General features: G+C 37.2%; 2 protein-coding genes and 1 non-coding gene across 9 annotated transcripts in view; 1 reads left to right on the top strand and 2 right to left on the bottom strand.

The window, feature by feature from the left end:
• ankhd1 (ankyrin repeat and KH domain containing 1) overlaps positions 1-21,904 on the bottom strand; it is a 42,735-nt gene extending 20,831 nt beyond the window's left edge. For 4 of the 7 annotated variants that reach the window (XM_073871236.1, XM_073871238.1, XM_055181120.2 and 1 more), the window contains exons 1-2: positions 21,391-21,855; positions 2,789-2,942 (exon numbers count right to left, since the gene is read on the bottom strand). In XM_073871236.1, the coding sequence (XP_073727337.1) occupies positions 2,789-2,942; positions 21,391-21,666 (430 nt within the window). In that variant the 5' untranslated portion in view covers positions 21,667-21,855. Of the gene's footprint in view, positions 1-2,788; positions 2,943-21,390 lie in introns of all 7 variants that reach the window. The other 3 variants (XM_055181118.2, XM_055181117.2, XM_055181122.2) reach the window with 3 other exon arrangements.
• Positions 21,905-23,921: 2,017 nt separating this feature from the next.
• Positions 23,922-26,129, bottom strand: LOC129424452 (deoxycytidine kinase 2). Its single transcript, XM_055181126.2, has 7 exons — positions 25,882-26,129; positions 25,134-25,249; positions 24,863-25,056; positions 24,614-24,761; positions 24,422-24,537; positions 24,231-24,330; positions 23,922-24,111 (listed from the first exon to the last, which is right to left on the bottom strand). Exons 1-7 carry the CDS (start codon positions 25,973-25,975, stop codon positions 24,085-24,087), a joined length of 795 nt encoding a protein of 264 aa, XP_055037101.2. The 5' UTR covers positions 25,976-26,129; the 3' UTR covers positions 23,922-24,084.
• A 594-nt stretch (positions 26,130-26,723) lies between these two features.
• Positions 26,724-26,805, top strand: trnas-gcu (transfer RNA serine (anticodon GCU)). The gene has a single exon. It is a non-coding gene; the product is annotated as a tRNA-Ser (tRNA).
• Positions 26,806-27,818: the final 1,013 nt, after the last annotated feature.

Here is a 27,818-nt window from a genome sequence, read left to right as displayed (position 1 = left end):
AAACTCCGCCCCAGTGTTTACAAGTGTGTTGAAAGAGGGCCGTTCCAACGTTGTTGTATGTGGAATAATACTAATGAATGTATTTGTGTCAGTTTTTGTTTACAATGGTCCGCAAATGTGCGTTTTATATATGCAGGGTTGCTGCAGGTTTCAGCAAGTCAAATTTAAGACTTTTTAAGACCTTTTTAAGACCATTATGAGTGAAATTTAAGACCAACGCGACACAATGATCTCAGAAATTCTCAAAACATTATATTTTTTAATTTTTATATCATCATTAAATATTTTTTTTGACAAATAAAATCCACTAATATGGGAAGATCAGTATCGTCAGCTGATGATAAGTGCCTTGTTAACATGTTTTACACTTTCTCTACCCATATGTTATATGCATTAATATGCACTATACCGCCATCGCATTTATTCGCCTCTCTAATTACACAATAATTAAATGAAAATGAAATTTACCATTAAAAGGCTGTTCGTAGTTTGTTGTGTGTTGCTAACAAGGCCGTTTAGGCTGTAGCCTCCAGAGGTCGCATTTTTAGGCTGCATACGTCATCAAGATTAGCAGATTAAAGTCAAAGGAGTAAACGCCATGGAGCAGTGAGGTAAACAAAAGCTTTTTAAGTAAAAACTGTGTAACACTAAAGTTGATTCGTTGTTGGTGGTTTGGGACTCAACGGCCTGACTGTTTAAGTTGATTTTCAATAAAGCAGTGTTGATTTTTTCGCTTCTGGGTCCTCTATGTTTCACAACCTGGCAAATGCTCAGGTAAGCCACGGGCTAGTTGGTTAAATTAACACAGAAAAGATTTTTGCGTATACAAAACTGCATTTAAGGTTTGTTTCTCGCCAAACCTACAGTATACAGTCAGATCACAACACCCGAAATATTGCTTATGGCATGAATTGCATTGATTATAATAGCCTACATTTGTATCCTCTTTAAAAAAAATGATGATTAAAAACTGGATTGAAGTGCGATCCAGTGACAAGCGAAGTGCAGAACTTTTCTTTTTAGAGACCCGCCTATCAAACACTTTCTTCCTTCATCACTGATTAGTTCTACAGCATTTTAAATTACTATTTTATTTTTTGCGGACAACGCTTTTCGGGAATAAACGGATGTAAGAAATTTAAGACTTGGGTTAATTAAATTTAAGACCTAGTATGAAAATCTGGCCATTTTTAAGACTTTTTATGGCCTTAAATTTCACTTTCTGAATTTTAGACTTTTTAAGACTTTTTAAGACCCCGCGGGAACCCTGTTATATGTAACACGTGACCTCCCTACGTCACTATGCATTTACGTTAGGTCACAAAGACCGGACGTAGACGAAAAGTTGTGGTTTAAAAGTGCATATTTTTATTTTTCTTGTCAAAAATGACAATCGTTTCGCTAGATAAGACCCTTATGCCTCGTTTGGGATTGTTTATAATCCTTTGAAACTCCGTTGAAAAAAACTGTTAATAAACACTAAAATGCCGCGTGTAAAGTGTGTTGCTGAGCCACTGTATACAAAGAAAAAGAAATTACACTCCGCTTCTCAGATTTCAGTTTTACTGCTTTACTTTTATCATAGCGCTACACAGCAAAGCATGATTTGACTATTTGATTGGTTTTTAGAGTCTAATATGAATACAATTATACAAAAACTTTTAAAAATAATTTTTTAAGTAATTTTCGGTAACCGTTTCGGCCGGAAATTTAATTTTGGTGCATCAATAAGTGCAGGGCAGGCCAAACGAAAACATGTCAAAGCATGTGTAAACGGGTATATTTCACACTGCAAAATCTGTGAATCAGACTCCAACACAACAAAGTGCAAGAAACACATGCGCGATGCAAAACACAAACTTGAATCCAATTTAACGCAAACACAAAAATAGACATGTTCACCAGTACTGCACAGATGGAGAAAGGCAGAGTGATGCTCAGACACAAATGAAGAAACGCACACAGAAAAGTACACAAACACACACAAGTGTACTAAAGGGCAGTGCTGAGTCATGAGTGAGGCTGCTGCTGTATGGAAATCCATTGTTGGCACTAATCTCTCTTTTGGTTCATCTGTGAGATAACTACCCGCTCGTGACGCATGGCAGGCCCATGCCGAGAAGCTGGCCTAACACGCCGGGCCTCACCCAAACCATTTTATCTCATGCACGACAGTACCATAAACCTCCAATTTATAAAATAACCCTGTCCATTTTTTCTGTCTGTGACATTGACCCTTAGCCCATCTAGGTCATTTTGCCTGTGCTGTAGATCATTAACATTTCAGCGATCATATGTAACAACAGCTCCGGTTGAGTTGTGGAGACTTCAGGGATATAAACAGACAACGTAAAGCTTAAACACAGGCATTAAGAGGTTTTAAGGACCTAAATTAAGCCCTAACTCCAAGTATTTCAACTCTTTCGCATTGTGGCCTGATCATGGAAGTTGATCTTTATATACTGTAAACATGGACTTTTAACTCAGAGACCTAGATATAACTTGTTTAAATACACAACATGTGTCACATGTAAGCAAAACATAAGCATCATGGCTATGCTGCTTTTGAAGTATTTATATTGTGACTGAGTTGACTTTCGCTTAACTATAGGATAACTGTAACATAAGCTCTGAAACGTAAACACATTAACCAAAAAGATCACCTCACGGTCAGCATTACGAAGACATGTCACAACAAAAACAAGAGTTGTAAAGCAGGTGCATGCAGACACACAGGACAGATCAATTAGTATAATGTGAGCAAATCAGTGTCTTCTGATTAACATACCTGCTGCTTCTAGTAACGCCTCGAGCCGGGCCTGTGTTTCTGGGTCTACTGTTCTGAGGTCAGCTCCGTCTGCAGCGCTGGATAAGAGCAGCTCTGACGCCGTCTTTAGTACGGGGTTATCCAGATCTTCCTGGTCGAGTATAAACGATTCCACCTGCATGGAAAGAGATTGTGTCAGCGACCGTCTGCTCTTGTTATTAAACAAACACAGGAACGAATGGGAAAGGATCTTTACCTTACATTGTCACACACATTCATGCGTTTCGGTTCTGCTAAACATTAGCTATATATGCTTTACACATAGCTGATGAAAGTTCTCACATTCATTTATGCGAGTAAATTCATTTATAAACACAATTTCATTATTGTGGATTTAAATAACAAATTTATCTTGCATGTAATAAGCAACATCTGGCTTCATCACAATCCATAACACAGACTTTGTGTTCTAACTTGTGAAAAATGAATCGCTTGCTCCAGGGAACACAGAGACTGCGAAGGTTGACAAAACCATGCATCAAAAGTGTGATGCATTTTACTGAGCCCATTACTCCTCCTCAATAGGCCTGCAACGACCATTAGGCACAAGGTGCATGCATATCTTTTACTAAAACTAGCAATGCTAGAAACTTAAGTCACACATAAAAAATAACTTTAGTGATCTTTTAAAACTTTCTTTAACTTATTATAGCCTTAAGATTCGTGTCTTAAAATACATTCCCCTAACCCAGCATCATATACATATACAACTATATGCAAGACATTTGTGGGTTAACTGCCCTGAAGTATAAACACTGGTTTTGTAGTCAAATATGCTTAAACTCTTATGAAGCCACGCAACAATTTCAGCATGCATTCACTGTATACACTGGGACATGTGATTTTTCGAACGGATGCTTTACCTAAAATGCACCGCAATGCAAGTGATGCAAGTCAAATGCAGCATCCTATTGAATGTGAATATGTATTTCTGCCATACCAAACTGCAATGAAGCAACTGGTCTGACTGGGGTGTCACTCTTTCTCACGCATAGCACGCGTGCACAAACACATGCGCGCACAAACACACGCGCGCGCGCACAAACACACACACACAGGTTGTTATCATAGCAAATAGGCTCACCCCAGAAATTATATATTATTTGTTAGTAGCCTAATGGTAAATGCTGCAGGTCTTGAAATGTACATAAACCAGATATTTACTCTGATGTCAGCATGAAACCTGTTGTGCATTTTAATAAATTAAATTGCTTTATTGTTGGTACTGGCACTTCTAAACACTAAATGGGTAAAAATTGCAATAAATAGGCTTAGTTTTGGAGACAAATGTTGGAATCAATACCCCTTAGGGGTGTAACGGTACGTGTATTCGTACCGGACCGTTTCGGTACAGGGCTTTTGGCACGGTGCACATGTGCACCGAATGGCCGAATGCAATCTTTTGTGTGCAGAACATAGGTCAATTTTCCTGTTTCCACGTTCAGTGCAAGTCTTCTGTCAAACATATAACATAATTCGGCCCGCAGAAAGATTTTTATTTACTTAGTTGTATATTCGTTTGATTATTGATGTAAACGTTTGCGTGTTGCGTCTAAACGTGCGTGTTAAACACGTGTCAACGCGCTGTTTTGTTCTTTCAAAAGTGCGTGAGAGGTTGAGCGTCCTTTGTTGCTACGCAATCATGAGTCACGCAATCATGAGTCACGCTTTCTGTGACAGCGAGAATAAGGAATGCGTGATCAGATTTTTCATCTGCACTTCACGTCAATCATATCATTGTCACAATGCGATCAGTTAGTCGGGACATAGAAGAGCTGTTACCTGGGCTTACTCAGCTGCGGAGGGGTTCGTTAGTTTAAGTCACAGCTTACATTGGCAAAACAAGCAAAGATTAGGAGAAACGTGCAAAAGATTAAAAAAATGGCTATTTATGCAACTCACTCATCTCAATATGAGTGTATAATAAGTATATCATCATGTTGCTTGCTATGCAGTTACACATAGAGCAGTAATATTATTTTTATACAGAAATGGTACATGACCAATTCAATCCTGTGACTTAAAAAAAATCAAAAAGAAATCAAAACAGAAACATTTTGGTTGCAAAAATGTAGGCTAATAGTTCATAAATGTATTGAGGAATTGAAGTTGTTAGTTTAGTGCAAGGTTTTATTAGAAAAAGTTTAAGAGAAGGTTAAGAAAAGATTTACTTACTGTTATAAAATAATGTCAAAAAGTATGTTATTTAGTGGAGAACTTTGCAGCAGTGTTTTATTTATTATTCTTTTTTATTTTATATATATTTTATTTATTATATTTAAATAAAAAGTGTTTAAAAAAGTGTAAACAAATTGTTAAAAAAAAGTTTATAGTAATAAACAACCTGCAGTTTAATGTATGCATTTTCCCCCTTACTGTACCGAAAATGAACCGAACTGTGGCTTCAAAACCGAGGTGCGCACCGAACCGTGATTTTTGCATACTGTTACACCCCTAATACCCCTATTTTTTTTTTTTTTTAGAAAAAAAGCCAAACACTTGATCACTTTACAGCCACATAATTTTCGTTATGCATTAATTGTTTTGGTTGTTTAAAAACAAACAAGAAATTTTATCCGATTAATCGATCAAGTGCTAGATTAATCGATTACAAAAATAATCGATAGCTGCAGACCTAGTTACAAAACTTTTGAGAATCAATACTTGTCCTATCAACCAACATAAAGCTGGCGTACAACTACGGCTGCACATTTAATCAGAAAAAAAACGAATCAGGATTAAAATTACATGCGAAACGATTACATAATGGCCAAAAGCCTCAATTACAGCTGTCCATTTATGCTAATTTATGTGCATTTCGGCAGAATGTTGGAGATTACTTGTTTTTTACATGATTTTATATTATTTAGTTTGGATGTTTAGAATTTACCAAGCAGCTGCTTCAAAGAAATGTAAAAAACATTTAAAACTTAAAATGTAAAATCTATCAATTGACATTAATTAGGGGTGGGCGATATGAACAAAATCTTCGATATCACGATAGGATTAATTTTATATCATGATAACGATATGTATCACGGTAGAGTTTTTTATGTTTTAATAAGGTTTAAATCTTTGATACCATAGAAATGTTCATAATTCTCACAAAAAACATATACAAGCAAAGAAAGAAGATAAAAACAAACAAAACTCAAGAGATAAACAGTCAATGATATAAGAATGATAATAAATAATTATGCATGTATGTATAGGCCTATATATATTTTTATTTAAGGTAGAAAAGTGATTTAATCAGGATCAGTAAGAGATTTTCTCTCAATGCTGTTTGATTAACACGAGTGACGGACAGGAGCAAAATTAGGTAACTTCCCCTTTAAGACCAAAGTCCGGATCCAATACACTGTTGCACATGCGCTTTCTCTTTTAGCTGTTTACTTTCTCTTAAGACCTAACTGGTCATGTTTATGAGGATGCTTGCAAAGACGGGAATTTTGACACATATGTGTATTTAAGGCCAATAAAGAGGAAAAATACTCACAAGCTTAATGAGCAGCGACTTGCCCGCTCCTCACAGACAGAAAGAGCAGCGGTTGCGCGACTTTTCCGCTCCTGACATACAGAAAGAACGCACGCATACAGATCTGTTGTATGTGTTTAAATACGTGTACAAACGTTACGTTTTCGCGACCACGCGCAAGCGTGTGTGGGCGCGCAACCTCGACAGAAACAACAGTCCAAAATCTCCACCGGCCGACAAACCTCTACGGGCCAACCATGTCTACCGGTTTATTGCCCACCCCTAATTGCAATATTAAGGTGAATAATGTAGTCATGCAGATTCCAATTTCCAATGATGGATAAGCTTCATACCCTTCATAAGTGGCCACTATTCAATGCCATTAGAGCTAGGAATAGCAAGAATATTATTGTGTAATAGTGTTTTAACAGATGCTTTGTTGGTTTAAAGGAAGCGGTCTCTGCTTCAGTATTTAATCCCTTCAGATGTTAAAAAGCCCGGCTGTTATTAACTCTTGTTTTAGCACGAGCTTGTAGTTTTGAGCTTGTAGTTTAAACAGATGATTTCCTAGATGTAAGAACGTAATAAACTGACATGTTAACATGTCGTTCCTCAGATGATCGTCGTTTAAAATGTCGCCATCTAGATGACACGTTTAAACAACAGGTTGCCTGCACAAAGTCTGAGTTCCTCGCCAAAGCACATTTTATTCATAGCCTCTTAATATTTATTATTACATAGCTTGGCTTCTTTTATGTATGTTAACATTTTAAACAAATGATAAAACATATCAACAAGTACAACCAAAAAGTTTTGAGTAGACTATATCAAAACAGTAGCTCCTCTTCTTTGTTTACCGACGTGACGTCATCATGCAAAGACGTATGACGTTTTAAAACTTTTTCCCATTGTGAATTGTGGCAACGTATGGAGATAGTTTTAAACAGAGATTTGTTATGGATTGCCACTTTAATATAACTAAATGTGTTCAGCTGAAGAAAGGACGTTACATGCACTTAGGGAGTAGATTTTTATTTTTGGGTGAACTTTAGATTTCATGTTACCAGAATAAAAGCAGACTTCAATTACTAATTATAATAGCTAATGGTGTACCCTTAAACAGGGACATGTAATTACCTTGTTAAGGAACTAGTGACAAAGTTCACTACATCCACCCCCCTCTAAAATGTAGCTGAGACACAGAGCTGCACAGTATTTAGGCTCTGAGCCCAAGGAATTAATTTAAGCATTAACATGAGCTGATCAGAGGGTTTTCCCTCCCCTGCTTTCCTCATTGTGACCTTGACCTCCACAAACCTGCCTTAAGGCCAAAGTATGGTGCATATTTTACACGTACGCAAGGGTCTGCACTTTTCGTCATCAGAATGGAACGCCAAATTTGTTAAACTGCCCGTACATCTCCATGCCTAAGAGAATGTAGTACGTAGCCAAGGAGATGCACTGCAAGGAGATGCGTCAAATGTCTGTGTACACGTACGAGTCAAATAAAATATACTTTGCAAAGTTGTGAGTTTGACGGTGCACGTACGTTCACGTAAAAAAAACAGACTATACTCGCTTTACCACCCACAGGGCAGAACGTCCCACACCGTGACCCTCTGGGATGAAATGTGCTGCTTGTTAGCACAGGCAGGAGACTTATGACAGCAACCCATGTGTAACATCATCACCAGCCTTGGAAAACTTACAAGCCAGAGTGCAAAATGACATGTAGGGGACTAACAAAGTTAAAACTAACGCAAACATTTCCAAATGTTTCATAAAACTCTAAACAATAAAGTAGAGGTCGACCGATATGGCTTTTTCTCTGTCCGATGCCTATATTTAGAAATCAGGGCAGCCGATGGCCGATATGTTTGGCCGATTTTCTATATGTACATAATAATCGAAATGTTCTCATCATTAGCAGATATTTTAAAAAGTATTTCAAAAAATTATGACTGGTCTTTCTGAAGAGTTTTACAACCTCCTCTGCACCATGCATTTATCAGACACAGATATTACCTGACACTCTGCTGTCATCATCTTTGATCAGTTTTTTACCATGGCTTTTATTGCTTTGTAGGATAAAATCCTTATTTGGTAGACCTGATAAATTATTTATTCATCATGAAGTTAACATAGTCAATGTCTATGTTTTTTAGTTGAGACTGTTATTTAGGGTAAAACTTTCTAAACACATTTACATTCTTATTTCTGAGGCGCTATAAGTGACTGATTGTGCTGACAGTGACGTCTTGTGAGTTTAGTGTTGGAACAGATCTGTTGTTTCAACCGTTCATTCAAACGAATCCGTTCAAAGGAGCAAAACTAAGTGTAAACAAAGTGTTACTGTAACAACATGAAAAACATTTCCTCGGTGGATATGATTTGGTCTTCCGACCTTTCGCCATCGAGTCAGTTTTGTTTTTTTGAGTAATAAAAGCAGGGAGACAGTTTAAAGACAGAAAGCGTGCGCGCGCGGCTCTGCTCTCTCTGTCACCAAACAAAGATCATCATTACTCATTAATCACATGAAATGAGTCTAATCTTTGCACGGACGGTGCACCGCGAGACATAAGCCCGTCGCGCTGTTGTACTGGCTGCTTAATTCGCGCGATCCCGCCATCGTTTACTAAAGCTGTTTGTGAACAAGGCACGGCTGCACACACACGGGAGCGATTTGCTTGCAGCAAGAGGCAGCGTCACGAGTTCTACAACAACGCTTAGGTGCCCGCAGATGCGCCCGCCTATTAATCAGCCTAATTTTGTAGCAAAATCGGCCAGAGCCGATTTTTTTAAAATATGCCAAAAATCGGCCGACAATCATTCTTTACGCAAGTTTGCACTGTTAATGATCCACAAAATTAACTATGAATTCCAATATACATGTCAACATCAAAATGTTATGTTTTGCAATACATATATTTTGCTATATAGTTTTTTTGCAAGATTTTTGTGAGAAAGTTTAAAGTTTACTATGCCAATAACAACTACAACATTCAAAATTAGGGGTGGGTGAAATGACCAAAAATCCATTTCACAAAATAAGCCATTTAATTTCATGGTAACTATATATATTTCACGTTATATTCATCAGCTTTATGTTTATATTGTTTTTGAAATACAAAAATTTGCCGAATTTGCTAGTCACCAATTAGCTTTTAACTAAAAGCTCACGGCGATTTTAACCCCTTAGCATTCCTGAAAAAGGCTAAAAAAAACAAGAATTTGATTCACAAGAATTTCTGCTTTCCATCTATGTGACATGTTCAGCTTTGTGTTTATGAGTTGTTGTATTTGATGTAGTTTTCTGTCAAATAATGCAGTGTTTCTCCAACGATCCACTGGAACTTTAACTGCATTAATGTCACACGCAAAATATCGATATTTCTTTTTTTTTCTCTCCACTTCTTCACATAAAATTTATCCATGCATTTCTGTTAAAGAGCGCATATTCGTTTTCTGGAGAAAAAAACTGTCGGCCTGTGCATCAGTTTGCGATTCAATAACAAAGCGGTGGTAGCTGCGAAAAGACAGACGAAGAAAACTTTGTGTCTGCTGTTGGATGCTGTCTGAATTAGAGGTCGACCGATTTATCGGCCGGCCGATTAATTGGCCGATTTTTGGCATATTTTAAAAAATCGGCTTTGGCCGATTTTGCCGCAAAATTAGGCCGATTAATAGGCAGGCGCATCTGCGGGCACCTAAGCGCTGTTGTAGAACTCGTGACGCTGCCTCTTGCTGCAAGCAGATCGCTCCCGTCTCGTGTGTGTACAGCCATGCTTTGTTCACAAACAGCTTTACTAAATGATGGCGGCTCGCGCGAATTAAGCAGCCAGTACAACAGCGCGACGGGCTTATGTCTCGCGGTGCACTGTCCGTGCAAAGATTAGGCTCATTTCATGTGATTAATGAGTGATGATGAGTTTTGTTTGCGTGACAGAGAGAGAAGAGCCGCGCGTGCACGCTTTCTGTCTCCCTGCTTTTATTACTCAAAACAAAACTGACCCAATGGCGAAAGGTCGGAAGACCAAATCATATCCACAAAGGAAATGTTTTTCATGTTGTTACAGTAACACTTTGTTTACAGTTTTACGCTGCTCAGCCTGGATTAGAACACAGCGCGTCCGATTCGCGAACTGACTCCTTTGAACGGTTTCGTTTGAATGAACGGTTGAAACAACAGATCTGTCCCAACACAGTAAACTCACAAGACGTCACTGTCAGCACAATCAGTCACTTATAGCGTCTCAGAAATGAGAATGTAAATGTGTTTAGAAAGATTTGCCCTAAATAACAGTCTCAACTAAAAACCATAGACATTTACTATGTTAACTTTATGATGAATAAATATTTTATCAGGTCTACCAAATAAGGATTTTATCCTACAAAGCAATAAAAGCCATGGTAAAAAACTGATCAAAGATGATGACAGCAGAGTGTCAGGTAATATCTGTGTCTGATAAATGCATGGTGCAGAAGAGGTTGTAAAACTCTTCAGAAAGACCAGTCATATATTTTTAAATACTTTGACTTAAATAGTGACATTTTTGCATTTAAAATATCTGCTAATAATGATGAGAACATTTTGATTATTATGTACATATAGAAAATCGGCCAAACATATCGGCCATCGGCTGCCCTGATTTCTAAAAAAATCGGCATCGGCCAGAGAAAAAGCATATCGGTCGACCTCTAGTCTGAATATCAATAAACCAATCACAGAATTTTTTGAGGTATCAGCAAACATTGTATCGCTTAGGGTTGTAATGTTTGCGTTAGCCAGTTATTTGTTAATGATGCTGAATTTGCAACATTATAAACTATATAAAAATGGGCTACCATGCATCGCTTTTGAGCAATCCTGTCAGCATAATGTAGCCTATTGTCACTGCATTAAATAATGATTAAAATGTTAAGGGTTTTCTAATAACTTTTTTCGTCTTGCAGCAATGCGAGTAAATTTAAACCAATGCTTGCATTCAGAGTATGTGGGTGCGCCCGTGTTAATGAGTGCACCTTAGCACCTGCAGCTTTATTATTCATTGTCAGACAGTATGTTAGATAAATAAAATCTTTCTTATTCTCTCTCTCTCTCTCTCTTTTTGCCAGTATCACCCAGATGAGGATGTACACCAGGAGAGTCAGGAGAAAAGTCAACAAACATAAACAACTAAACAGAAGCTCTTAAGAGACACATAATGTTGAAATGTTTTAATAAAACAATTAATGATTAAGTATAATTGTTCTTTTTTATACACTATGGTACCAACTTTCGTACCAGGTACTTTTTGTGGTATTGGTACCAACTACCATATTTTTGGTACTGTGACATTCCTTGTATCGCTGGGTGAGAAAAGGTTTATTATACATGTTACCAATTTCAACTTAGATAAACACATACAGTCAAAAGTAAATAAGACCCACCTATTTTCATATGAAAGTGCCTGATTTTCTTACACTGCAGAAACAGCACTCCAAAATGATATATACAAAAAATAAGATGAAAATTGTTCACTTTCAGTATCGTTATAAAAGAACCAGTCCTTAATTTCTTAACCTCCACACTGTTCATACAATTCAGGGGACCCGAATTATCCACCATTACCAGAAACGCTGTAAACCACCACACTACTCGTGGTTGTTCTTATAATTATGTCAAGGGATTACAAATTCATGGTGCTGCAGAAACAGTAAAGTTTCAAGACTGAGGAACTGAGAGGGGTCATAGAATTTTTTTAGTTTAGATAAATACGGCAAAAAATAACCAGCACTGACAGAACAAGCTGACCCAAAAAGCAAAGCAGGGTGAGTAAGGCAGTAAGGCCGGGTGTGGTCAGACAGAGCCCATCTGCAGTAGGAATAATTAAAAGCATACAGGGGCATTTGAATTTGCACGGCTGTGGCGTGGCTGGAATTGTTGTGCTCTGGTCTCAAGCTCTGGGAAGCATCTGTCTCAGAGTGCGAGCGAGAGAGAGAGAGAAGAGGGTGAGACTAGAAGCTACATCTAAACAAGTGACTCTCATTACCTCATCTCTTCGCTGAGAGAGAGAAAGAGAGAGAGGAGAGCTACACTTCCAGCAAGATCTCAGGCATGTTATCCTTAAATCACATACAAATATCTGGCTTTGAAAATGAGACTTGTGAACTGCAGTACAGCATTGTGCGGACAAGTATAGTGTCTGTAACCCTAAACTAACATGAAAACAATAGGATGACTTGGTGAATTCTATAACAATGGCTTAAATTCCTACATCTTGAGGTATCCAGTCTTTTCTAGATTAAAGTCAACCTATCAAACAATCCAAGTCATCATTCTTTTTACACAAAATGTAATATGTCTTCATCACATTAAAACGGTCAAACTTCACAACTTAGAACCAACACACAGATTCCTGACAATAACAATAGCATCCAGTGTGTAAAGTCCAAACCAGCAACTTATTCACAGCACTTATGCCATTAAACAACTTATGCATTGCATAAGATAACCTGTGCCAGTCACACATAACTTTGAGATCAGAAGTTTGAGATCAAATACGGATATAGTGTAGACCCATCCTATTGTATGCTTTTTGAACATTTGTTTAATTTAGGTGGGTCACTATACAAAAATATATTTTCGATACTGGAGTACTAAATAAACTGTTTACATACAGAGCTACCATATTAGAGCTATATGCTATACCAGTGGTTCTCAAACTGGGGGCCGTGGCCCACTGGGGGGCCCCCCCGAGCTGATGCAGGGGGCCCCAGTTTTATAAATAATAAATTCCTCTAAATTCTGTGTAATTAAACCTCAAAAAAATAAGGCTACTAACCAACAGCACTACATTGTGTAATTTAATATTTTTGTTTGATTCAAATTTTAAGTTTTACGCTGAATTTAACGCTATAAACACCTTTTTTATGAGTTACTGCAAAAATTACTATTGTATCAGATAAGTATTAAAAAGTAAATTCTTCATTTTACACAAAATCCTATTCCGCCGTGTTATTCTGTCATCTTTTCTCCCTTTTTTCAGACCGTGACATACAGCAGTTCACCTCCTCTTCAAAATGCAATAAATCTGCTTAACCAATCACAGCGCACCATTCCACGCATTGTTAATAATAATGGCGGGGCTTTGAATCAAACAAAAGTAATACTTTTGATGGCATTGATAAACCTGTGGTGGTTTTCTGTGGCGGGGAAAAAACGCAAGCCATCAAAATCAAATCATTTACGCAGGCACTCGGCCGAAGGAAAAATCCCGGCTGTCATTCTCAAACAACAGTATCAAGCTTCTATCATGCCAACACATTCACCCCAGGGGATCTTATGAAAAACTTTTCATTATTTTACTCTAAGTCAACGAAAATCGAGCGGGACCAGAACATTTTACAGCTGATCGCTGTCAAAAAAGTTCAGCGACGACATCCCTAGGATGACAGCAGCAATGACAGTGTTCTTAACATGACAAATTAAGTGTTTTGATTAATGGCAGCTATTTTTTTTATCAGTGTATACCACTAGTCAACTAAATGACAAAAAAGTTTGAGAACCACTGTGCTATACTACTATAGCTTTTGCAGCCACTATACTAGGAATGTTTCACACTGCCAACGCATAGCAGACAGGTCCCATAAACACATATACAAAACAGGTTAAATCCGTGTGATAATTTAATGAAACTAAGTTACATTTTCACTTTGGCTTAAAAACAGCCAGCGACAGTCATGTGTGCTAGAGTTTGCATAGTCCACAATAAATTTTAGTCCATGTGTGAAACAAAAAATGCAGTGTTCCTGTAGTTCAACTGGTAGAGTATTGTGTTAGCAAAGGTTGAGCATTCAAATCCCTGGGAACAAGCTAAAAAAAGAGGTAAACCCTGAATGCTAGTCACTTTGGGTAAGTGCCTGCCAAATTCATAAATGTAAATGCAATGTAAATGTATAATAACTATGAAGCTACTATGCTGTAACTGTAATAGAGAAAACTGGTAACACAGCAAACAACCATCTCCACGTACAAGTGTAATTGTACCTGTACCTGGTTTTCATAGGAAGCACACCTAGATCACTAAATCCAGACTAGTGCTGGGTGATATGCCCCATTGTGAGATTCCCCTATCATCAGCCTGTGAGATCGGCGATACACGATAGTATCGGGTGGGATTGGGGCAATAGTTTACTCATTTATTTATTTGTTAATTTTTTGCTCATTTATGGCAATGTATTTATTTGGTGGACAAAAAAGCAGCAAGGGCAACACAGTCATGACTGCAACTTTCTAAAGAGCGCATAATTAAATCCCAGACGCCCCCAAAATTTCCTGCGTGCCAGGGAGCGGGAACAACAAACTCGCTAGTTTTAACCCTCTACACAACAACATTGAGTCCAGGTGCGTGCAAGAAATCTGCGCACTTCAAAGGCTCTCTCTCACCCAAAGTGAAGCCCACAAACCCTGTCATATTATAACTATGATTATAATCATAACTATCGCCAACTATCCTCATGAAGGTCTACTATTGGCGAGATGTCTGACGATCGTCAATACACAATACCATCGTCTATCGGCACAACCCTAATCCAGACTAGAGCCCGACAGATATATCGGCAGGCCGATATTATCAGCCGATATTAGGCATTTTACAAACTATCGGTATCTGCATTCATAATGGACGATAAATGAATATTTTTAAAAAACACGGACGAAACAGCCTTCAACCATGTCATGAGTGTTGCCATTGTATAGTTTGTCCACCAGAGGGCATTGTACAACCTCCCTATTGCAACACTCGTGTATAACGCGTCACACATCCTGCAACCTGCTAATCAACAACGGTTTAGTTGATGGTGAGTTGGTCATAGGGGTGTAACGGTACACAAAAATCACGGTTCGGTGCAAACCCCGGTTTTGAAGCCACGGTTCGGTTCATTTTCGGTACAGTAAGGGAGAAATGCAAACTGCAGGTTGTTTATTACTATAAACTTTTTTTTACAATTTGTTTACACTTTTTTAAACACTTTATTAAAATATAACATATAAAATATATATAAAATGAAAAAATTATAAATAAAATACTACTGCAAGTTCTTTTTTTTACATTATTTTATAACAGAAGGTAACTCTTTTCTTAACCTTCTCTTAAACTTTTTCTACTAAAACCTTGAACTAACAAATTCAATTCCTGAATACATTTATATTAGCCTACATTTTTGCCACCAAAAATTTTCTGTTTTGATTTATTTTGGATTGTTTAACTCACAGTATTGAATTGGCTATGTACCATCTCTGTATAAAAATAATATTACTGCTCTATGTGTAACTGCATAGCAAGCAATATGATGATATACTTATTATACACTCATTTTGAGATTAGTGAGTTGCATACCTAGCCATCTTTGATCTTTTGCATGTTTCTCCTAATCTTTGCTTGTGTCGTCAATGTAAGCTGTAACGAACCCCTCCGCAGCTGAGTGACAGCTGAGTAAGCCCGGGTTACAGCTCTTCTCTGTCCCGACCAGCTGATCGCATTGGCACAATGATATGATTGACGTGATGTGCAGATGAAAAATCTGATCACGCATTCCTTATTCTCGCTGTCACAGAAAGCGCGTCTCATGAATGCGTAGCAACGAAAGACGCGCATCCTCTCACGCACTTTTGAAAGAACAAAGCAGCACGTTGACACGCGTTTAACATGCGCTTTTAGATACGACACGTAAACGTTTACATCAATAATCAAACGGATATACAACCAAGTAAATAAAAATCTTTCTGCGGGCCGAATTATGTTATATGTTTGACAGAAGACTTGCGCTGAACGCGGAGACTTCCGCCACTTAATATGTTCGTGCGGAAACGCACGTATTATGTTCCGCACAGGCGCACACAAAATGCATTCGGCCTTTCGGTGCACGTGTGCACCGTGCCGAAAGCCCTGAACCGAAACGGTCCGGTTCGAATACACGTACCGTTACACCCCTAGTTGGTCATGAGACATACATTGCTTGAATAACAATTAAAAGAACATCCCAATCAGTTCTCTTAACTCAAATAAGCATGACAAAATTTGTGACTATCATGTCCAGTTTTGTTGCTGTTAAATAAGCAGAGAGTGAAGCGGAATTACATAGTAATGTTACGTTGTTACAGTGTAGTTGACTGACTGTCCTTTTAACTTCTGACAATGTGACTGAAGTATTTCTTTAATAGCGTGACAGTTAAAGCAATGAGACGTATCATCTCTCCTTAGCCTGAAATTTGCAGTGTGACGTTATCCTTTGCTAAATTACGTCTCGTCATAGACTAGCTAATTTCACTATCAGTGGAAGACCCATTAAGCGTTTTTGAAGTGTTTTTGAGACTCGTTTAAATCAGATTGCACAAACCACTTTGGGACGCATTTCAGATAAAACGGAACAAGTGAAAATACATCTGGTTGATGAAGCCACATATATCAGCATTTTGAACCTCCAACCGTAAGCACTCGCAAGTTAGCCGGGAACGAGATGAAGAAACAAAGACGACACTCGACGCTCGCTGCTTTATGGAGCGAAGAAAGTGGGTAAAAAACCTTTTTAGAACCAATAAAATAGTCCAATAACAAACTCGGTTACATTTAACAAAGAAATACAACTTTGAGAGTTTTTCCCCATCATGGACCTGTAAATCAATGCGCTGTCTTATTCTCCGGCATGCCGAGCAAGGAGACGCGCGTCCTCTGCACAACATACAGTAAGTAGGGGTGCGCCAATTAATTTCGATATCCACTAAAAATATGTGGCCTATCACTATTCTAAATCGGACAGCCGATCTTATTCACAGCTATTTCATGTACTACGGCTTTTGATCAGTAAGTCCTTATCGATCTGAAATCGTTGTTAGTTTGAATTGTTTATAACATGCATTTGAAAAAGCAATACTCGCTAAACATAATCATTATACATATTCTTTATTATCATGAAAATACCTGAAAAGGTTTGAAGAACAGCAACATAACTACATCCTTAAGCCATTTCCTGGAGCTGCGTGTCATTCTTCGTCTGCAGCGCATACTAAGCTTCTGCACGAGAGCACCCTCTGGCTTTTGGATGTAGCAGCATTTCACAGTAATTCATTAAGAAGCATAGCAAGCATTATCGGCTGATCGATAGGGGACATTATCGGCCGAGTAAGTGCTGCCTTTTGTTGCATAAGCATCGTCTTAAGTTTTTTAAGGCGGAGTAAAGAATAGTGTATTTGCATTTTGCCCAGGAGTAGAAGATCGGATTGATCAGTTTTTCTAAGACGCATTTATGTGGCCGAATGTAAATGAAACAGTTTAAACAAATCAGATAGCTATCCGATCAGAGAAAACACATGAAGTGATCAGGTGTAAAAAAGCCCTATTTCCTTGTTTACATCCGGCAGCATTAACATGCGTTGTGGTTGACCGGATCACAAGTGGACGACGCTAAATAAAGGTATAAACAGGGTGTAAAACGTTTGAGCTCCTTCCATTTTCGCTCTCAACCTCTTTCATTTCGTATTCATTTTGCGAGTGCAAGTTGCAAAAGCTTATTTAATCAACTGCTCTGAAATATCCGACGAAGCCCTTAGCTATACATGTACAAAACGCTGTGCAACATGTTTACTAACGCCACAAGCAGTGGTACTCTCACATAATATTATGCATCAAAGCCGACAATTTCTCCCACTCGTGTTTTAGCGACTCGCCCATAGACAATCCCCCAAAGTATTTAGGATAGAAGTGGTCAAAGTAGACAAAAGAAACTGATTAACAGCAGGTGTGAACTGGAATGTGACTCTCTTATCCACTTATAATTTGGTCGACCAAAACGCATCTTAACACCATAACATAACTTGGCACAGTTACAACCCAAATTTTTTCAATATCACTTTTATCATCCATCAGCAGGAGAACTGAAAAACTCATTTTAAACTAAAGAACCATCTCAAGCAGTCACATAGGAGTTGCAAAAACTACTTATAGAGGATAATGCACCTGCAATGACAGAATGTTACACATCCACAAAGCACCTGTGTTTAACTAGATAAGAACTAAACTAGAAACACCACTATTCCCCGTATCATCACACTAAAGACTAGTAACGAAACTGCCAAGTTTGATCATATGATAATATCTAATTGTCCCCAGAGACAGGGAGTTCACATATAGAGACTGTGTAGTTGACTCCCTCTTCAGACAGGGATACGCAAAACAAATTAGGAAACACAAGCTGTCCAATAGGCCACAGTCATGTCCAGCTTTGTTGGTCATTACATATATGTAAATGTGTACAGTTTTACAAATGTAAAGAAAAAGGCTAATAATTCCCATACAATAGAGCTTTAGTAAGACAAACGCTGTAGGGTGAAGATGTCCAAAAGATTTTTGGTCCAGTGATGCTAGAGGATTTCACTAGTAGTAGTGATAGGACAATATATTGCAGGGGGAGATATATATCGACCGATATTTGGGTTATTTTATTGGCATCAGCCAATAAATCTTTTCAATTGGAGGGTAAATTTCTCTATTATTTAAATTTGATGTTTGTGATCAAAATGATACTTAGTGTCACTCAATGTAAAGCCAAAGTCTGACAGACAGTAAAATGACCAGTTATTATTCACCTTTTAACATAAAGTTATGTTGTGTCACACACGCACAACACCACACTAGTTTAACACAATTATTCAAACAGTACCGTGAGATGTCAGGTCCACATTAATTTTGTCTTGTAAATAAGTTTTAAATACTTCAAAAGGGTATATTTATAAATGTTATAAACAACGAATGTTTTTAGTTTAACCAATTTATTTTGTTTGTCTCTTATTTACTGTAATAACATTTGTGTTATATCATCCTCATATTGGCCATACAGATTTCTTATTATTGGTATCAGCCATAAAAAAAAACATATCATTTGAAACTTTAAAATATTGTGTAAATATTCAAAGTTACATATTAATGTTTTTTATCATGCATTACAATAAGCATTTTGACATGAGGAGAGAAAGGGCAACTATACGTTACAAATACATTGCTTTTTTATTTGACAGTTGTCTGACTCCGACATTGATTTAATGGGAAAGTCTCTGACTGATCCGAAAACATCACATCTGTTCTGTCTGTAGGACATATAGCTTGTGAAGATACTGATTTTAAAGAACAGTGTCAGTCTGATTGTGTTCAGTCTGACACAAGGCAAAAGTTATACACGACTCGCTATCTGTTCCCAGCTATGCAAATTTTTTTGACTATAGACCAATTCAGGATTTCAGGTAAAACTACTAAAAAAGAGCTAAGAGAATTTCAAGTCTTTAAATGTAATCAAAACAAAAATGTATGCATTGATTCATCTTTCGTGGAAGATTTGGTATCTCGATTCACAAGGTTTGTAGAATCATAAAGCTTGCACGCAAAACTGAAAATTCATGTTGTTACAAACCTGAAGATATTTTGAAAAATACTTTTTCCCCACTATTGAAGGCAATGGGGTCCACAAACCTTTTTCGTTACAAACCTTTTTGATGACAGAATTTTCATTTTTAGGTGAACTATCCCTTTAAAACATACTGGTGGGGTAGACTCAATAGAGATGCAGGGTGACCAAGTATGTAGTTGATGCAGCGTTAATAATCTTTTTGGGAATGTGGTCCTACCTGGTCCTGATCTCTGCATACCTCCACCCATAATAATACCCCTCCCCCTGAATTCTTAACAAATACCAACAAGACAAGGGGGGACCAGTGGCACCCATCACGAGTTATAAAAGGCAACAGACACACCCCTGTACTTCAAGCAGTTGGTGGAGGAATCACATGGAGTTCTGAATACAACAGTATATGTTTAAGAAAATGTATGGGCTTAAAAACTGAAGTGTCAGTTTGTAAGGTATACCTGAATTTGGTATACCTTATTTGGTATACATTAGGTTTGTGCATGGTACATTTTAAAGTATACAGATACTTTAAGTTTTTAGATATCAAATGCTTGTCATCTGTCAACAACTGTTTGTATCAATCTTAAAATATTTTGCAATGTTACTTTAAACGTTTTGGACTCTCTGGCAGATAAAGTAGAGGTATAGATCTGATCTCAAAATAAAAACGTAATACATTTTTTTGCAGAAAGTTTTCTCATTGGTCAAATTCAGGATTTGTGATTGATCATTAAAATCTAGGGGACTTAACAGGTGCATCTTTAACACCTTTTGATGTACGAAGACAAACAAACATGACATGTCGTTCTGCAGCTCAAGAGTGTCAATGTATTTTCATAACACAAGCAATTATTAACGCTAAAACTAAAACTTTTTTAACATTTCAGTGGCGTTAAATTAGATAATCTGCAGTAGATATATTCACATAAGTGTTAGTACGGACACACGGGTTAAAGGTAAACAGTTCACAAACATCTAACACAAATGACATGTACATACAGTACAGATGTCAGATCTAAGTCAAACCCTAAGTTTACCAACAGTGCACAGGCCTGACACAGTCACGCAAATAAGCTTCGCCTTTCCAGCTAATATTTAGTTACGTACCAAGAACCACTTAGCTAACAAGCTAGCGACATTTCTTCCATCTAGATCATTCAAAATGAGCCCAGACTGACACTATGACAGACTAGGAACGTGGAGTAAAGCATGTTGTACTTTAACAAACGTAAACTAAAGTGGCAACTAGTTGACAAACCAGTGGATGAGCAAAGTGTGACGATTTAGCTAACTAGTAGACGATGGCGTTGCCCACTGATGTTCACTTTAGGCCCAAATCGCAGCCTTCGTCTTAGAGCCCGTGCTAAGCTAAGCTAACTCGCCACAATTTGAGCTATTTAGAAACGCAACGTGGGTCGAAAGAAACGTTACTGAAATTGCTATTTACTTCGTTTAGTGTGAAACTGTTAGTACATAAAGGTTGCTAGGGGTTGGGCTTGATATACTGGCATGTTGAAATAAAGTGATTAATTCGTATAGTTTTGATGGGTTGGGAATGAACCCCATTAACGGTGGATGGAGTTAGCTAGCGTGTGATAGCATGTAAGCTAACACACACTTTCCTGCTGGCTGGCTGACTCGCTCTCACCTCAGACACCTCATCCTCGTCGCTACCGGATCCAGGGCCCGACGATAGCACAGCGGCTGCTGTGAGTTTGAAATCAAGTCTGTCTGTTGTGGGCCCGCCAGCATCTCCGAACAAGCGTACTTTCTTGCCTCCGACACCGATCCCGAGGCCCCCGAGTCCGGCTCCTGGTGTAGCTCCAACCCCCATCCCTAACGCAGGGGAACGCGGAGTCACCGAGTCAATCTCGTCCTCGAAGCCGTCCGTCAGCATTGCCGTCCCGGCTACTGCATCCTGCATACTTTCCTAAATAATACGTATATTTGTAAAGGTAATGTTGTCGCTTCACTTTCTTTGGGGTTATATTGTTACAAAATAATTACGTTTTACTTCAGAAAAATCCTCAAACTCTCCTGAAGCGAGAAGAGAATCTCTTTCCCCCAAGCCATTAACTTTCTAACAACCTAGCCTACTTCGTTCCATTTGTGTATTGACCCGCCCTTGTTCAAAATATGCGAATGCTATTGGACGAGAGCGCTGAGTACTAAACTACAATTGGCTACGTTATATGCTACTCGAGCTAAAGCACGCGACGTCAAGGTTGGTTTACAGGGAGGCTTTAAGATTTAACGCCAGGAAACATCATTTAGTAAAGACGATTGGCCGCGGCCACGCTTGTCACAAATTCCCGCCCTCTCGATACGCCTATTTCGTCGTCTTCCAGAAAGTAGAGGTTAATTTGTTGTCAGAATCGTATTTAGGAAGTTTTAGGAATTTGTGAGATATGTTTACAGTAACACAATGTAATGTGCGTCATAAGATCTCAATTTATTTAGTTACTAACTGTCCATTTTCCTATTATAATATAATTTCTAATATATTAGCAACTATTCGGTGGACCTTTAAAGTGATTGCGTGATGATAAGCAACTTTAATATTATATGACATGTCAGGACAACTGTGTCAATAACATTTTGGAGGAGGGTGCGACCGACCTGTGTGAAGCAATACCCGGATTTCTGTTTCGTTTATGGGACTTGTAGTCAATTTTTTTGATCTGTAAAAATGATGCACTAGACTTTAAAATTACAAAATAGTTTGAAATAAAGACCAAAATATGTTCACTTATTCAACATGTACTCTATTTGTAGAGTTTATTTGTTTCCCCACAAGTTTTTGAATATTGGTACCATCCCAATTTAATATTATAGTGGTAATTCTGGGATTTAAAAAAAAACTGTTGTATATTTTCCTGCAAAATACCATATCTCTAATGTTTGACTGTTAAATGTATTTATTTAAGCTGCTGGTTTTATACAAAGCGACTTACAAATAAGAAAACATTCACCATTATGAACCACTGTATATGAGTTGTGTTCTTAATTTGATTATGGTTTGGCAACTGCTTTCACATAAATTAGGACCATGACACTCCAATTATTAGACAATTGTCCAAGACAGTATTTAAAGAGCTATACACACAGACATTGCTGCAACGTTTTACATGTGAACAATTAATTCCGTTTAATGTCAATATTGGTCCTAAATAAAACTAACCTGACCAAATAAAGAGGATTGTATCAAAACCTGAAGAAATTTTATTCTTTTTTGAAGCCATACATTTTTTCTGTACAGCCTACCTGTATATCAGGGTTTTTACACATTCAAAAATTTCCACAACTTTTCCAGTGATTCATATTTACAGGAAAAAGATTTATTACATTCACAAAGGAAACCTACAATATCCTACACTTTGCAGAACCTAGAAAATGCTGAAAATGTTGCTTTGTTTTGAATATAGTCCTGGCCTGAACAAGTTATTTCACATGAGAAAGTTATATAAATAAACTAAAATAACAGATTTTCTAAAAAATAACCCTATTCTTAATACCTGGACAATCAATGACGGTTTCTTTGTTTCATGATAGTTGATCAACAGTTTCTGTCCTAAGACATTAAACTGTTCACTGGTCAACTAAAGGTAATGTCATACGGACACGACTCACAAAACATAAAAACTATCATTGATGGTCCAGGTAACAGTGTGCAGTATTAAGAATCATGTGCATGTAAACTTCTGAACGAAAAATTCTTCTCTAAACATTTCTCATGTGAAACCAATCTTTATTTTCAAAATTTCTCCTCTTCTCCCAAATTTTCAAGATTCTGCAAGCTGTATGTAAACTTTTGATCGCAACTGTAGGTAACAAAATACCTGTGTAAAGAAAAATACGTTCTCTTAAGCTACTTCAGCATTTTTCTATTTTCACTGCCTTACATAATAATGAATTAACAGTGATTTTTTTGTCCTACATAATATTTTAATATTACACATATGCTGTATGTTGTATGTATGTCACCTATATTCTCTGTTGTACTTACACTTAAATTCAATGACCAATCCAAATTTTATTGCAGCACTAATAAAATTTATTTTGTTCAAGTGTATGTGGTAGTGTATTTTGTGAACCTCATGTTTGATAATGTTATCATCTTCCTTCTGTCCAATACAGACCATTTACTGTAATAAAAAGGTAAATTGATATAATGCTTGGTTGTAAAATGTTAAAAATCTGGTTTTAATAAAAACACAATTACATATGTACAATAAGCTCAACAAAAAGCAGATAAAAAAATCATTCAAGTAGTAACAGGCACTGATCCAGAATACTAGTGATAAATCACCAGTATACGTGATTCAAGCAGTTGGATTGGAGGCTACAGCGTGTTCAGGAACTTCTTCACCTAAAACAACAGAAACAGAACAATTTACACTATTGTATTCTTTAATTGGTCAAAAAATTGAGAATATGCTCTAAATTAATCCAAAATATTTTGCAATTTGTTCACAAAGACACACTTACCTGATCCATTACTCCTTCTTGTTTAATTCTGTCATTTTTAAAGTCCTCATTAACATCCAGGACCAATATTGGAATGTCTTTAAGATACTCAAAGTCAACCCTGTATACAAGATATCTATTTAGTAAAGTAAATAGATAAACTTAAAATGCACACACACACCATTTTAGCACAAATGAACATGCTTACTAACTTTGTGGTCCGGTTGTACAGCCAACACTCATGCTTATAATGCAGCTTCTCAAGATACTCAAGTGGAATCCCCTGTTCCTCATCTCGCCCTCTGAACAGAAGACGCTGCATACATCTCTGCAGGACATGCCTTTTATAAGTAACTGGTAATGAACTATATTAGATTAATATGGATAAAAGAGCACTTAACTACCTCTGGATCCGCACGAAGGTAGATCATGGCATCTAGCTCAAGCTGAGCCTCAAACTGACCGAGGAGCCACGAATGCCAGTCTTGGTAGATGGCATATTCAGTCTCGTTCAGATCTCCAGATTCAAAGAGGTTTGACGCAAACACATACCTGAAGATTCATACACACATCTTTAATATGTATAGCCACAGCAATTACATAGATTAAGCAATTTCATTTCTATATGCTGACAAAGTAAAACTGTTACGTACCGGTCACTGTAGACAGAACGCTCATAAAACTGGACGGGTTTCTCAGCTTGCTGAAGTTTGGCAGAAGGAGGTTGAAGCTGTGAACGGACACGACTCAGGCAGGCGTACGTCTGGAAAGTGTAGGACCAGCGGCTGGGCTTGTCATATAACATCTGCAGCAGGTTTCCTCCGCTCTTTTGTGATGTGCTAAGCTCCTATAGGGAATGTTTATCAAGCCACTTAGATAACCATTTGATATCTTGTTTTGAGAAAATATATTTTCTAGTCATACCTCGTACTCATTCTCTGTGGTTTGCACATTGCACCACTTTCCTATGGGTTCTGGTATGACCTCCCACTCTTCTGACGTACGCTCCAACACGCGCACAAACGTTGACTTGCCAGCAGCTGTTTTAAACAAAAAGGGTTTAAAATTTAAAACACATTTACTCAAACAAATCTGATTAAAGCATGTTTAAAAATATATCGAGAACAATCTAATCGATGTTCCCATAGTTCAACTGGTGAAGTAACTTATAGCGTGAAAATTCGCTCAGAATAAAAGCATCTGTCCGAGCATAAATGCAATAAAAGTCACCTATCAAATAGCACGCTAACAGGAATTAAAATATTTTAATAGTAAGTTCATTTTTAACTTTAAGGTGCTTGGCTACAAAAAACACACTTCCACAAACTATTATTTTTTTCATATCCTATATAAAACTAAAATGTATATTATAGCCAAAAGCAATGTTATTAAACATAACATATGTTATTAAATATTTGTCGCATCGTTTTTGACGAATTATTTGAAATTATTTAAAAATTAAAGAGCTCATTCAGCAGGCAAACTTACTTGGCGCCAACTGCACTACAGTAGCTCACAAAAAAAAAACAATACATCTCTTAGCTCAATTGAATAAGTTACACCCTTTAACGCCTTCTCTCATGATACAATAGAAATCACACAATACATTCATGCACAGGTATGATTTGTTTGTGATCTAGGTAAATAGAGTTAAAATAGTATTCACACTTACCTATGTTTCCCTCTATTGAGATTTTCAATGCTCTTTTTTCGAAGCTGAGGTCAGCGTCGAAACTTCTACAACATCTCTTGGGAGGAGTAGCCATAGTTTGTATTAAATATTGAGGTATTTTCTGCACCACTTGTTTTATAAATAAAAACGTATAAAGCCCTTAAAGGGAGCTTTAAAGTTCCCCTTGCGCGCCTAAACGACTGTTTGGTCTGGTTGAAATTCGCGGCAAGGCGTCACATCACGTGTCCGGTAGGCGTCAGGAGCAGCAAGAAGTTGATTGGATAATTCCACAAAAGGGGTGTTACGTAAGATTTCAGGCAGTGCGTCGTATTTTTTTCTCGTATTTTTTGTATTGTTTTATTTTTTAATATTTTTAGGCCACTATGCATACTTTGTGAACAATATTCAAACCGCCCTTATAAATGTAAAAATAACATTTTAACATGCGTAGGAGATCGAGTAATGCGAAAGCGATTCGAAAGCACAGCGTCTTTTGGCCAGCAGAGGGTGACATGGGATCAAGATTGCATTTATGCTAGAAGTTTTCCCGCATTATCTTTTACACTTTTTACCGTCTTTACCTGTCAAACACAAAGTGAAGCTGTGTAACTTAGGTCTCCCTATATCATGAAAACGCACTAGCATTAATTTGCACTTCAGCAGTTTATAAGTTTGGATAACTGTCACCAAATGTACGGTGGCGGTTTATGAAATAACGTGTCAAGCTATTGTTCACGCTGAACTAGCGCTTTAACTTTAAGTTATGAACTAATTAATAAGCGATAAAAAATATTCTTATCGTCACATTTTTCTTGATAAGATATATCCCATATGTGGTATCAGACGAGGTGGCCGAGTGGTTAAGGCGATGGACTGCTAATCCATTGTGCTCTGCACGCGTGGGTTCGAATCCCATCCTCGTCGACAATTTTCACCTTTTTAGAATTAAAAAAAAAAAACCTTTACGTAAATAATATCCCACGATTGATTTTCTTGATTATATCAATCATTTGTATGTTAAATTATCTCTGTGTCTTGATACAAAGTGAGTATAGCTTGTGCCAGGTAAGTGGTTTAATAATAAAATTTTAACAGATTTCTTTCTTGACTACTAACATGTATTAACAACAACGTAAGAAAATGTGACATGATGTTATCTCATGAATGTACAATTATTATACAAATACCCAGCTTTTAAAAATGTGAATAAGCTACTTTACTGCATTTATAGTATTATCTAGGGCTCTTTAAAGGACCAAATAGCTAAAAAATAAAAAACTTAAATATAACGACAATTGTCCGATAACGTAGTGCAGGTTTAGCCTTTATTAAAACCACTTGTTAACAAATACAATTATTCAAATGGCAGACAGCGACAGCTACTGGTGTGACTGTGCCTGCACAACACAAAAAATGCTTTTTTGCAATTAGACCACACGTGAGTTAGAAATGAGATGCTGAAAGTTAAAAAATATTGTTTAAATAAAATAACGTTTAAATTTAAACACGTTATTTAAGATGATAGTGGGCCACCAAAATAAAAGTTTTCTTTTATATTAGTCTGTATTATTTACTTATTTTTCTAAAGGGGCATTTTCTTTCCCGAAGAGCTGGAGTTTTTTGCACCAGGTCTGTAAGGTTTGTTTATTGTTAATGCCTCATAGTTTTCAGTGGTTTCTGCTATTTTCTTATTATTATACTCAACTGTTTTTACTGTGGTAACATTTATTTTCTCTGTTATTATAATTTTACCAAATGCTGAAAATACCAACACAGAAAACATTTCAGGTAACACAGGTATTCCTATACATTTGATCCAAAAGTATGTCCCCTTTAGACAAAACATTTTGATCAGATAAAATGAAGTATTTTAACTGTAAGTTATTAAGATGCAATCTTTTCATCTCAAATGTGTATAATAGTCTAGATAAGCAGTT

Source organism: Misgurnus anguillicaudatus, chromosome 9 (genome assembly GCF_027580225.2).
Source record: "Misgurnus anguillicaudatus chromosome 9, ASM2758022v2, whole genome shotgun sequence".
In the NCBI taxonomy this organism is placed as follows: Eukaryota; Metazoa; Chordata; class Actinopteri; order Cypriniformes; family Cobitidae; genus Misgurnus; species Misgurnus anguillicaudatus.
The sequence above is the reverse complement of the archived record's forward strand: the minus strand, read 5'-3'. Positions and strand labels throughout refer to the sequence as shown.

Excerpts from the sequence above, each read along its gene's own strand:
- LOC129424452 (XM_055181126.2), bottom strand. The coding sequence starts at position 25,975 with ATGGCTACTCCTCCCAAGAGATGTTGTAGAAGTTTCGACGCTGACCTC. Across the intron at positions 24,331-24,421 it reads CTGTACAACCGGACCACAAA|GGTTGACTTTGAGTATCTTA; the intron begins GTTAGTAAGCAT and ends TCTTGTATACAG. Across the intron at positions 24,112-24,230 it reads AAGAAGGAGTAATGGATCAG|GTGAAGAAGTTCCTGAACAC; the intron begins GTAAGTGTGTCT and ends CTGTTGTTTTAG.